The 11,744-nt window shown below is 61.9% G+C and overlaps 1 protein-coding gene across 1 annotated transcript; it reads right to left on the reverse strand.

The window, feature by feature from the left end:
- Window positions 1-1,875: 1,875 nt before the first annotated feature.
- Window positions 1,876-9,050, reverse strand: LOC129146099 (sialic acid-binding Ig-like lectin 13). The gene is made up of 7 exons (XM_054697360.1): window positions 8,863-9,050; window positions 8,406-8,795; window positions 7,938-8,207; window positions 7,705-7,752; window positions 6,377-6,670; window positions 5,889-5,979; window positions 1,876-2,967 (listed from the first exon to the last, which is right to left on the reverse strand). The coding sequence occupies exons 1-7, from the start codon at window positions 8,924-8,926 to the stop codon at window positions 2,739-2,741; spliced, it is 1,386 nt and encodes a 461-aa protein (XP_054553335.1). The 5' UTR covers window positions 8,927-9,050; the 3' UTR covers window positions 1,876-2,738.
- Window positions 9,051-11,744: the final 2,694 nt, after the last annotated feature.

Below are 11,744 nucleotides of genomic sequence, written 5' to 3' on the forward strand. Positions count from 1 at the left end.
TAAAGAGTCCGGAGGAGACGGTGCCGGCTGACTGGGCGAATCTCAGCCCCGGGGTCAGACAATAAACATGTCGTCCGTGTAAGGAGGGGGGACCCCGGGTCCTTTGCTGCTTGGCGAGGTCCAGTCCCCGGTCACCTGTCTCCACGGGGCTGCTGGTCAGGTTGTCGCCTGGTGACCACGGGTAAGGGAGGGGGTGTTAGTCCCCGGTCAGCGCCTGGTTCTCGGAGGAGCGATTGCCAAGTTGTACAAATGCTCAGACTTCCCCACCCGCCGTCAGGGGCCCGGACCCCCAGTGTCCACCTCTGCTTAACACCCGACCTGGTGTCTTTAAACAGGGACAATCCTGGTGGTGCTGAGGTGCCTAAAAAGTGAGAATCAGTCTATGTAAATTCACACTAGATAAAAATATTATCTTAAATGTTTACATTAAAACCACAAAGTGATTACCATATCTAAACTTAAAGTAAATGAAAATAGGGCCTCCCTGGTGGCGCCTTGGGTGGAGCACCGTGCTGTGAAGCTGTCCGCAGCCTCTGCAGCACGAGTTCGTTCCCAGCCAGGGAGCTACCCACGTGGTGCAGCAGACCTCTCCTGTCTCCCCGCTGCTCCCCTCTGCAGTGTGTTTCAGTCAGTCTGCCTGTCCTGCTCCCCGCTCTGTCTCTGGTGAATCCTCTCACCAACACACCTCTGGCTTGTGCCCCAGCTATTGTGTGCATAAAATGAATAATTCTTAAAAAAAAAGTAACTGAAAATATTGTTTTAATATATAAATTAAATATACAAATTAATTATGTTGTACATGTAATTATATTGTAATTAATTGTGTAAATGTAATTTAAATGTTAAAACACTGTTTTTAGTTACTTTAAATTTAGATGCAGTAATATTCCTTTCATCATGTTCCAGAATCTTCCCAGCATCCCGAGAAGGGCTGAAGCAGGTCATGCTGGCCTTGGGCCCTGAGCATCCTGGCCGTCGGCCATGGGGTGTTCAACATTGGCCAGGGGAGCTCCCAGCCCTGGGGGGCGGGAGGAGGAGCTGACTCCCCCATTCAGGAAGGGGCCCCTCAGTCTTTGTGGAGGAGCAGCCAGAGAGACGGGGCTGAGGGCTGAGACTGGGGTCCAGGCCAGGTCGGGGCCGTGTCCATGGCCGGGGTGTGAGGACACAGGCCAGACAGAGTGTGCGGCGGGGCCCGGGGCTGAGAGTCTGCAGGAAATGGATCTGATGGTCTGTGACAGACACACAAGGCACGTCGCGTGGGGAGTGTGAGCCTGAGCCTTGGGGTGCTCCTGGGGCCGGAAGACGTTCACCCCAACACCTCGTCCCTTCCCTCTTGTTGTCGTGCTCGAGGGCCGGGGAGTGTGACCGCTCGGCCTGGGGTAACTGTCTCCGCGTCCCCGCAGCCCCCACATGTTTCCACGCGGTTTGGCAGCTCCGCGAGCCGGTCCCCATCCGCACCCACACTGGCTCTCTCCCAGCAAACATTTTGGGGTGCGGAGGGGCGCGCAGCCAGCACTGACCTCGGTGACGTGTCCCTGAGGCCCAGCACGTCTGGTCCCGCCGTCACACCTCCGCCGTCTCGAGACCTTCTCACCGTCCTCCCCTGGGTCTCTGCCCGGGAACTGTGACTCCCGCCCGGCGCCCGGCCCAGGCCTGGTCACCCCCAGCTGTTGCTTTGCTTAATTAGGGGAAAACCTAACAACCGTTACCACCTCGTTCATTTTCCAGAGTGTGGTTTGGGGGTAACCAGAGTCCCACGGCCGGCCACTAGGTCTGGAGGTTTTGATTTTGCAACACTGGAAGGCTGACCCTCTGATACGGACGGCGGCCTCGGCCTCCCTTCCCCTCAGCCAATGAATGGAAACGGAGTTTGAGGAAAAGAGAAGTGGTTTAATTTGTGGACAGAGGAGGAGGCAGCAGCCTCATGTCTGAGGGACAGCCGTCCTGCTCCTGGGCAGGGTGCAGTGTCTTTATACAAAAGTTAAACAAAGGGGGAGATGGGCGAGGGTCTGCCAAGGGGAAGGGGCCACGTCAGAGGCAGGTGGGCGCGCACTTGCTCTACTCGTTACTCTCCTTGGAATGCAAGAAGACAAACCTGTCAAACTAGGGGGGAATGGCAAGAAATAGGGGAAAGACAAACTTGTTCATGCTTATCTGAGGGACCAGTCATTTGTCACTGCATCGCCTCCTCCAGCCGCTCCCTGTCCCCTCCTGGGTCCGCTCTGGCCCCGGCTCTAAGGGCTGGTTTCTTCAGGGCCTCCTGTCCCGGCTCACGGGGCGCTGGCCTGTCCGGGGGACACCTCTCACTTAGGACGTCCTCAACCCTGAGGCTCTCACCCCTACTTCTGTGCTTTCAGACACTGGGGAGGCCTCAGAGCCCAGCCGGGGTTTATGTGCATGTTTAGCTGGATGAGGAAACTGGTCTCCCCAGAGAGTGACCCTGAGGAACAGAGTCACACTGGGACCTCCACACGCTCCTGAACAGCCAAGCAGAAGGGCCGTGGGGGAGAGGGGAGCTGACTAGGTGGCAACTCGGGGTGCATTTCCCGCCTTGTGCACATGCACCCACTTTGCAGCGGAGGTTGCTGAGGCCGGAGAGTGAGCGGAGACGCGTGTCTAAGCGGCTGGGCTGGGCGTGACCCCAGGAGCTCCGGCTCCATCTGTCCCAGGAGCCCCGAGCTCGCCTTTCTGACCTCGCTGAGGTGTCAGCTCTGCAGGGAGCGCAGGACCCGCTGTCCTCAGAGGCCTTTTTGGGGCTCCAGCGTCGGGAGGGGGTCAGAGGAGGGCGGCTCCATGTCGGACGTTGACCTCAGCATACTCGGGGGTCTCCTGGACCAGAAGGGCCCTGGGGCTCGCCTTGGGGAGCCCGAGGTTGGCGTAATGCAGCTCCTGCTCCTCCTCTGAGGGGGACACCACCAGGCCCCGGGGGTGTAGGGCGCTGTCAGCCCAGGATCCACCCTGGTGCTCCTGAGAGGGAAGAAATAAGGTTCAAGTGTCAGCCTCGGGGTCTGGAAAAGGGACCTGGGCTCAGGGGTGTCTGTTCCCTTGTCCAGTCACACCCACGCCTGAGGGCCCTTCACACTCACACACACTCACTCACTCACCTGCGCTCACCTCTAACAGGTTTTCTTTTTTTTTTTTTTTTAAGATTTTATTTATGTGTACGAGAGCTGGGGTACAGGCCAGAGGAGGGAGAGAGGATTCACCAGAGACAGAGCGGGGAGCAGAACAGGCAGGCGGACCGAACGCACTGCTGAAGGAGCAGTGTGACATGTGGGACTCTCCCTGGCCGGCCAGAAATCAAACAGCACTGCAGAGGCTGTGGACAGCTTCACAGCGGGGTGAAGGCCCCTCTAACAGATGTTCATCCTAACGGCTTGTTCTTATCACTAGTCTCCTCCCCTCCCCACCCCGCCTCTTGATGTCACCGTCGCTGCATTTTACAGACATGTAGACACAGGAGCAGCCGGTGCCCCCAGCACACAGACCCAGCCTGGGGGTCCTGCAGGCCAGGGGCGGCGTCCGTTGATCCCTGCATCCCATGCAAGCTTCTCTGCTTGCAAATCTGGGTGTGAGGGCAGCACGGGGGCCGTGGGTGGGCCTGGGGTGTGCAGTGGACGTGGCTTGTCTCAGGGCGGGCAGTGGGTGGGCACAGCCCTGTGACCGCTCCCCTGCCGGGCCCAGGGGGTGAGTTGAAATGGGGAAAAAAGACTCTAAGTCTCCAGCCCTCGGGTGGGGAGGACCAGACAGGAGCCCCAGGTGCAGAGTCCCCTCAGGGCCCTGCCCGGGCACTGATCAGTTGGGGGGCGGGGGGGAAGAGCTGCAGCTGGGCAGGGAGTCCCAGAGCCAGGGACAGGGATGTGGGCCCTGGGGGAGGCGCAGAGCCTCCAGCTGTACCCGAGGGTTCCCAGGAAAAGGGAGGTGCCAGGTTCCCCGCCCCACCCAAGGGGGCTGGAGCTGAGCAGGGAGGAGAAGCAGCTGGAGAGGGGCCTGGAGGAAGGAGGAAGATGGGGAGCAGGAGGTGCGGGGAAGCACGTGAGCAGAGACAGTGTGAGCAGAGACAGTGAAGATGCGGCGCTTGTGTTGGCCCTGGGCGGGTGACACAGACGGGGGTGGGGGGCGGGTTGGGGGGAGGCCTGGGCCCTCCTGTCCCTTCCCTGTGGTCCCCCCAGCAGGGGCCCTAGATGCGTGGCAGGCTCGGGCCTCAGTGCCCTGCTCTGGGCAGCGCCCTGTGTCTGGGCTTTTACCCGCAGGGGACGGTGACTTTGGTGCTTGACTTTAACCCTTTACTCTCTGTCCTGTCTGGGCGGGGACTGACGGCGTTAGACCTCCTGTCCCTGCCGCTCTCCCCGCTGGACTGTGTTTGTCTGGATATGGCGATGGCAGAACCGATGCCAGGCGGGCAGGGCTGGGGGATCTGGGCGCCCCCTCCCTGCCGGGTGACACAGCCCCGCGTGGCGAGAGAGGACAGGACCTGAGGCGGGTCAGACGCGAGCTGCTGTGTCCGTGGCATCCACATGTTCCCACAGACTCTCCCCAGCAGAGGCGCCATCGCGGGCGGAGTTGGGCTGTGAGCAGGTGTGCAAGGGTGTGGGCACCGCGGGGGGTGTGGGTGAGTCAGTCACGCCAGGGGGGCTGGTGGTGAGGGAGGCTGAGAGGGGACATGAGGCGGGGGCGGCGTAGACCAGAACCCGCAGGCGGGGACGCAGGACAGAGTGTTGAGGAAGGAGAAGCCCAGGGGCGCCGAGGCCCAGCAGGGGTCACGCTGCTGGAGGGGGGTCTGGGGGTGCAGGCCAGAGGGGAGTTGCAGGGGGAGCCAGTGCAGAGAATCCCCGGTTCTTCCAGACCTGCTGGTCACCCCAGAAGGAGTTAAACAACAGGTGCAATTCCACAAAGGATGGGCCCCCAGCAGGAGCCTGTGTCAGTGCGGTCTCTGCCCTGCCCGAGGCAGCTCCTGCCCTCGCGGTGTCTCGCCCTTCCCCGGTGAGAGGATGCCCCTGCCCCTGCGTGTCACTAGATGTAGCTGTCTGGGGGGAAAACTACCCCCATGCTGCCAACACGGGAGCTCCGGGGAGACTCTTCTCACAGGACCCCAAATCTCTGACCCGACATCCGTGCGTCTGTCTGTCTTTCCTCCGGGGCAATGTGCCCGCGGGACAGTGATAGCCCTGCAGGAGGCTCCGGGTATTTCTGCCCCACCCGGATGTGGGGGTGGCAGGGCTGGGGCTGAGTGACAGCTGTTGGGGAGCCTCTTGCCAAAGCTTGTTTGGGGAGGGGAGCAGGGGTGGTGGGGTGAGGCCAGGGACCCTAGAAAACCAGATCTCAGAGGTCTTAGCGGGGACGGGAAGAGGGAGAAAAGCTTTGCTCAAGTGGTGCCTGCCCTGAACCTGGTGGGTCCTAGCCTTGGTGCTGGGGGCAGTGAGGGGAGGCTCAGGCCTCAGGGTTGAGAGCTAAGGGAAGCCAGGTAGGAAATAGGGTGTTGATGGGGAATCGTTTTTCCCTGTAGGCCCAGCACAGGCTCAGGTAGAGAGGGTCCAGCCCCACCTGCAGGAAGACACTCACCCCGGGGGTTCTCCCTGTGGCCTGGGGGCCCGGCCTGCTGCCTGCTGCCTCCGTCCCTTTCTTCCTGCAGCACCTCACTCTGCGGAGGAGACCAGGCCCCTCAGCCCCGCTGCTCGCCCAGGAGCCAAAGGCTGAGGGAGGCGGGTGGGGGCTGCACTGGGCAGAGGCCCCAGGGACAGACTTGCTGGGGGGTTTCAGCATCACAGCCCCTGACTCACCCCACAGGCCGCCAGCCCTGGTTGGGGAGCTCTGGCCTCTTCCTGTCTCCTCCTCCCCCCACCCCTGCGCCCTCCCAGCCTGCGAGGTCTTCAAGGGTCCCGACTCACATGAAGAAGACCAGGCAGAGTACGAGCAGGGCGGAGACTCCTGCTCCCCCGACGGCCCCCGGAACCACCCACGTCCTGGCTCCTTGTGGACCTAACACAAAGGGATCTGGGTGACCCCTGTTCCCTGAGCAGACACCAGACACCCAGGGCCTCACCCATGACCGGGAGGGCCCATTCTCTCCAGGACTTGTACTCTGGGCCCCCACCCTCTGCAGCTGCAGCCTCCGTCCCACCCCCAAAAAAACTCCCAACAACCACAGGGTCTCCCCCCTCTTGTCCTCATGAAACAAGGTCAATGTCCCTTCCCTGAGCAGAGGCCACCAGCTGCCAGCACGGGGAGGGGCAGCTGCAGAGCAGACCCTGGTGGTCACAGGACCAGGAGGGGCCCCGCTGCTGTGTGTGGGAGGGGGGTGTTGTGGGGGTGATGTGGGCATCAGGGCAGCCTCTCCCCTCTCTGGGCAGCAGAAGCCCTGGGGGTGCTGACTCACTCTCCACAGAGAGACTCAGGGAGGCCTCCTGGGAGCCCAGGGGGTTCTGAGCACGGCAGAGGAGTTTCCCGTGGTCCTCCAGGCGCACCCCGGCCAGCTCCAGCTCCAGGGTCTGGGGCTGCTCCCATGCGCCTCCTGCACCCACGGGGTTTAGGCTTGGAGAGGACTTCATGGTCAGGCTCCCCCCGAGCCAGCTTAGCCTGGCAGGAGGGTAGCTGTGGACCACACAGGCCAGGTGCAGGGACTGGCCCTCCTGCACCGGGAGAGAGGAGCCGTTGCCCAGGGCTTCAGGTCCTGGGGAGAGAGAAAGTCAAGTCCAGGCTCTCATAGGCGGTCACCCTGTGAGCTTTGGTCACCCCTCTGTCCTTGTGTTCTGCAGCCCCTGCTGACTGAGGCCAATTTTATGGTCAATATTTTCAAAAGTAAGTTGTCCCAGGAGTGAGATGCTAAGGAGGTGGATAGATCATAAGAAGCATGAGGGCAAATTGGGGAGGAGGAAGTAGACCTGGCACTGGGGATATGTACAGCATCAGATAAGGAAGAGACAATAGTGTAACAGGGTGGTCCCCAGGAAAGGGGGAGGTTCCCTGCCCCACCCAAGGAAGGGTGGAGCTGAGCAGGAGGAGAAGCTGAAGAGACTAAGGAAGGAAGCAGGATGGAGCCAGAAGGAGACCTGGAGGAGGCGCATGGAGCCTAGAGACACGTGAAGAAACTGCGCTTGTCTTTTGGTCGTGGACGGGGTGACACAGATGTGGGTGAGACCCATGGGGAGGTGACCATGGCAGCTTTTATCTTGATGTTGATTTTGCTCTTTTCCTTCCGGGCTTGTCCGGTTGTTTGTGGCCCTTTTCTGTGGGTCCCCACTGGAAGGTGCTTTAGACTTGTGGCAGGCTTTGGGGCCTTGCTCTGGGCCAATCCCATTTGGATGGACTTTTACCCACGAGGGGACGGGTAACTCTGGATGCTTCATTTAGAAACTAGACTCTTTGCCTTACCTGTGTTGTGTCCTAGTTTTATTAAAGTTCCGTCCCATTAAAGTCTCCTATGTTTTGTGTTGATGCGGCGGATGGCAGAACCCATGTAGAATAGGCAGGTTTGCGGGGTTTGGGCTGCCCCTCTCCCTGTCCTATAACAATAGGACACACAGGGAGCTGGTCTTTGGCAGGGGAGTCTGGGTATGAACTGAAGAGCCCATGGGGGTTCCCATCTCTGCTGCCCCCAACTTAGCAAAGGCCTTCTCCCATGTGTGTTCTCAGATCCCAGCTGTTTTGAAGGGTCAGGACAGACCCCACTTCCCCGACACCTTTAGAGGTCAGCTTGCTCCCTACCTGAGCCTTCTTCCCTGGTCACCTGGATGGTCAGGTTCTGGGGCGCATCTGGACAGACAGAATTGTTCTCCGTCAGCTGGCCTTCCCCCAGGAACATGAGACGGGGAGGATATAGCCAGGGGCCTCTATTCCTCCTCTCGGCAGGATCTTTGGGGCCCAGACCCCGCGTCTCCCCTTCCTACATCAGCCGCCCTGGGGACCCCTCAGGATGGGCGTCCAAGCCCCACACTCACAGCCCACGCTGAGCCGGACGGTGGTCTCTGTGCTCACGTCCGCTTCGGGGAAGGTCACCCGGCAGGTGAGGTTGGAGCCGTGGTGCTGGGGCCCCGGGCTGAGGATGAGCACCGGGGAGTCGGTGCCCATGGTGCTGAGGCCGACCCCCGTCCAGGAGAAGGTGGGGGGCACACCCCTGCCACAGGCCCAGGGCACCGCACAGGTGATGTTCCTGGGCTGGCCGGACTGGAGGGGCCGCTGGAGGTGGATGTCCGGCCTGTGGGTCAGCGCTGGGGGCACAGACACGGCCTGGAGCAGGACCTGAGTGTCCCCAGGGGCAGCCTGTGTCAGGCCGCCCGCCCCGCCCACCAGGGTCCTTTCCCCGCGGATCTTAGGGTCCCTCATGAGGTGAAGACATGGGGACCCTCCTAGCCTTGCCCGAGGTTCTCAGGACCCTCTGGTGTGTCCCTCCTGCACCCAGCCCTTACCTGTCACCTGTACAGAGAGCTGCTGATTCATAAAATCATATAACACAGAACTCTGTGTCTCCACCCTGAAGTAGTAGGTCCCCGTGTCCTCTCTGCGCGCGTCTCTGATGTCCAGGGAGCAGCTGTAGTTCTGGGGGTCCCACAGCAGGTAGAATCGCCCCCGGGTCTCCTTCTCCACCTTGAGACCTGGGTGGTTTGTGGCCACCATAGCAAAACCTACACCTGAAGACGTTTCCCTTTTCTTGAACCAGGAGCCATAAACTGTGCGTCCCGCAGTGTAACGTGGCCCAGGGTAGGCGGCTTGGCAGGGCACGAGGACGCACTGGCCCTCCTGCACCGTCACCCGCTCCTGCAGGCGCAACCAGAATCTCCCATCCTGAGCCAGGGCCCCTGCGGGGAGACGAGGGTCAGTGCAGCCCCGGGCCCGGGCGTGGGTGTGGGCCCCCCTCTCACTCACCTGCCCACAGCAGGGGCAGCAGCAGCGGTGGCAGCATCGCAGGGAGAGTCAAGGATCTGGGCATCACAGACTGAGGAAGCCTCGACAGAAGCCTGATGGCGCGATCACAAGCTGGCTGAACACAGGGAGGAGCTTCGCCCCAGAGTCGGGAGGGGGGCAGGGCAGGACGGCTCCATGTCAGACGTTGGCCTCAGAGTGTTCGGAGGCCTCCTGGGCCGGAAAGGCCTTGGGGCTCACCTTGGGGAATGTGAGGGAGGCGTAATGCAGCTCCTGCTCCTCCTCTGAGAGGGACGTGCGGGGCCCTGGGGGTGCGGGGAGCTGTCAGCCCAGGGTCCACCCTGGTGCCCCGGAGAGGGACGAGATAAGGCTCAGGGTCAGCCTCAGGGTCCGGAGAAGGGACCTGGGCTCAGGGGTGTCTGTTCCCTTGTCCAGTCACACCCACGCCTGAGAGTCCTTCACTCACTCACTCACTCACAGTCTCACACACACACTCACACACTCACACCTTAACATATCTCCATGATCTCCTGTCCCTGGTCTGAACCCCCACCTCCCTTCTGGGGGACACTGATGGCGGCTCCTGGTGACACCCCGGGGAGGGTCCCAGGGGCAGGAGCACAGGCGGGAACGAGCTGCAGAGGGACGTGTGCGGAGGCGCAGCCCCGGGGGGACCCGGAGCCTGGGGTCACCGGACAGTCCCGGGCCCCTCAGATCTACCCAGGGAGCCCCAACATAGAAACCACCCCGAGGCCCGGCCCAGGGAGCACGGGAGGAGCAGGAGCTCATGCTGCTCACGGAGGAGCCCGAGGCCGAGGCCCTGGAGAGGCAGCGCCCGCCCGTCTCTGCGCCGCCGCCTCCGCCCTGGCCCTGTGATCTGATGCCCTGCCCTGTGGGGGTGCCCAGCCTCTCTGCCTGGGGGAACTCCCCGCAGCTGCTGAAAGGGGCGCTCTGGGGAGACTCTCCTCACAGGACCCGAGGACCCGGCTCTCTGACCCCACATCCGTGCGTCTGTCTGTCTGTCCTCCTGGGCAGTGTGCCCGCGGGACAGTGATAGCCCTGCAGGAGGCTCCGGGGATTTCTGCCCCACCCGGATGTGGGGGCGGCAGGGCTGGGGCTGAGTGACAGCTATCGGGGAGCTTCTTGCCAGAGCTTGTTTGGGGGAGGGGAGCTGGGGCGGCTGGGAGAGGCCAGGGACCCTGTGAGAGCCCGGGGCTCAGAGGGCTCAGAGGGCTGGGGGGGGGGGGGGAGGGGTGGGGACAAAAGCTTTGCCCTGAGGGGGCCTGACCTGGACTTGGTCAGTCCCGGGAGGGGATGAGGGGGGCTCAGTCTCTGGGTCAAGAGCTCAGGGAGGCCAGGGGAGGAACGGGGTGTGACCAGGGAACCCTTTTTGCCCTGGAGCAGAGCCCCAGGCACAGCCCCAGAGGTCAGGCTGACCTGAGCCTGCAGAAGACCCTGAGTCACTTAACCCGGGGGTCTCCCTGCGGCCTGGGGGCCTGGCCTGCTCCCTGCTGCCTCCTTCTGTGCTTTTCTTCCTGTTTCTCTTCACTCTGTGGAGGGAGACCAGGCCCTTCAGCCAGCTGCTCGCCCGGGCCTGGAGGGCTGTGGGAGGCGCGTGGGGACTGCTCTGGGCAGAGACTCCAGGGGTCAGACTTGCCCTGATCCCTGGGCTGGCAGCTTAGGAGTGTCCCCCCCCTTGCCCCCACCCCAGGCCCCTCACTGCCTTGAAGGGTTCAGGTGGACCCCGACTCACATGAGGAAGACGAGGCCCAGCAAGATGAAGGCTTTGGCGCCCAGTCCCACCAAGGGCCCCAGAAGCCCCCCTGTCCTCGCTCCCGCTGCGCCTGCAGACAGAGGCCTGGGTGACTCCTGCCCTGAGCAGACACCAGGGCTCCAGGCTGCTGCACTCCCAGGCCCGGGAGCACCCGCTTCTCTCCAGGGTCTGGGGGAGAATCGGGTCAGGCCAGAGGGACCTGGGTGAGGGAATTCACCAGAGACCAGGTGAGAGCAGAAAAGCTGGGCTCATGGAAATGCACTCGCTGAGAGAGGGGAGGAGAGACGGGGGTCCGGTCGGGATGCGGGGAGAGTCTTTGGGCAGAGAGAGAGGCCCCGAGGCTCTGTTGTGCTCCAGGCATCATGGCCAGTTGGGGTGACTGGTCCTGGGGTCCCCTTTGGGATGATGGGTCTAGAGGATCAGCCGCTCATTGTCCGGTTCCCAGGGCAGCCCCATCCACCCCCCTTTTCCATTCAGCTCCCAAACTTGCTGGGCAAGGAAGGGGGTTTGGGTTTTAAACTTAGCGATTGATACAGGACATCCAGGACTCCTCACTGTCCCCCAGCCCCTAAGTTGGCAGCCTCTGCCCTGCTGCACCCCCATAAGAATCCACGGAGGCCCTGAAGGGGCCATGAGGGCAGCCTCTCCCTCTCAGGGCAGCAGACCAGGGGTGATGACTCCCTCTCCACGGAGAGACTCAGGGAGGCCTCCTGGGATCCCAGGGGGTTCTGAGTACGGCAGGTACACCGTGGTCCTCCAGGTACACCCTGGCCAGCTCCAGCTCCAGGGTCTGGGGGTGCTTCCACGCTGCTTCCGCACCCACGGGGTTTAGGCTTGAAGAGGACTTCTCGGTCCGTCTTCCCTGGACCCAGCTCAGCCTGGCGGGAGGGCTGCCGTGGACCACACAGGCCAGGCGCAGGGTCTGGCTCTCCTGCAGAGGAGAGAGGAGCCATTGCCCAGGGCTTCAGGTCCTGGAGGGAGTCGATTTCAGGCCTTTAGTAGGGGTTCACCCTGTGAGGTTTGACCACCACATTTTTGGCATTGCGTTCTGCAGCCCTTGCTCACTAACGCCAATTTTATGGTCTTTATTTTATTTTTAAAGATTTATTTA

This window comes from Talpa occidentalis, unplaced genomic scaffold, assembly GCF_014898055.3.
Source record: "Talpa occidentalis isolate TD23 unplaced genomic scaffold, MPIMG_talOcc4v2.1 talOcc4.17, whole genome shotgun sequence".
NCBI lineage: Eukaryota > Metazoa > Chordata > Mammalia > Eulipotyphla > Talpidae > Talpa > Talpa occidentalis.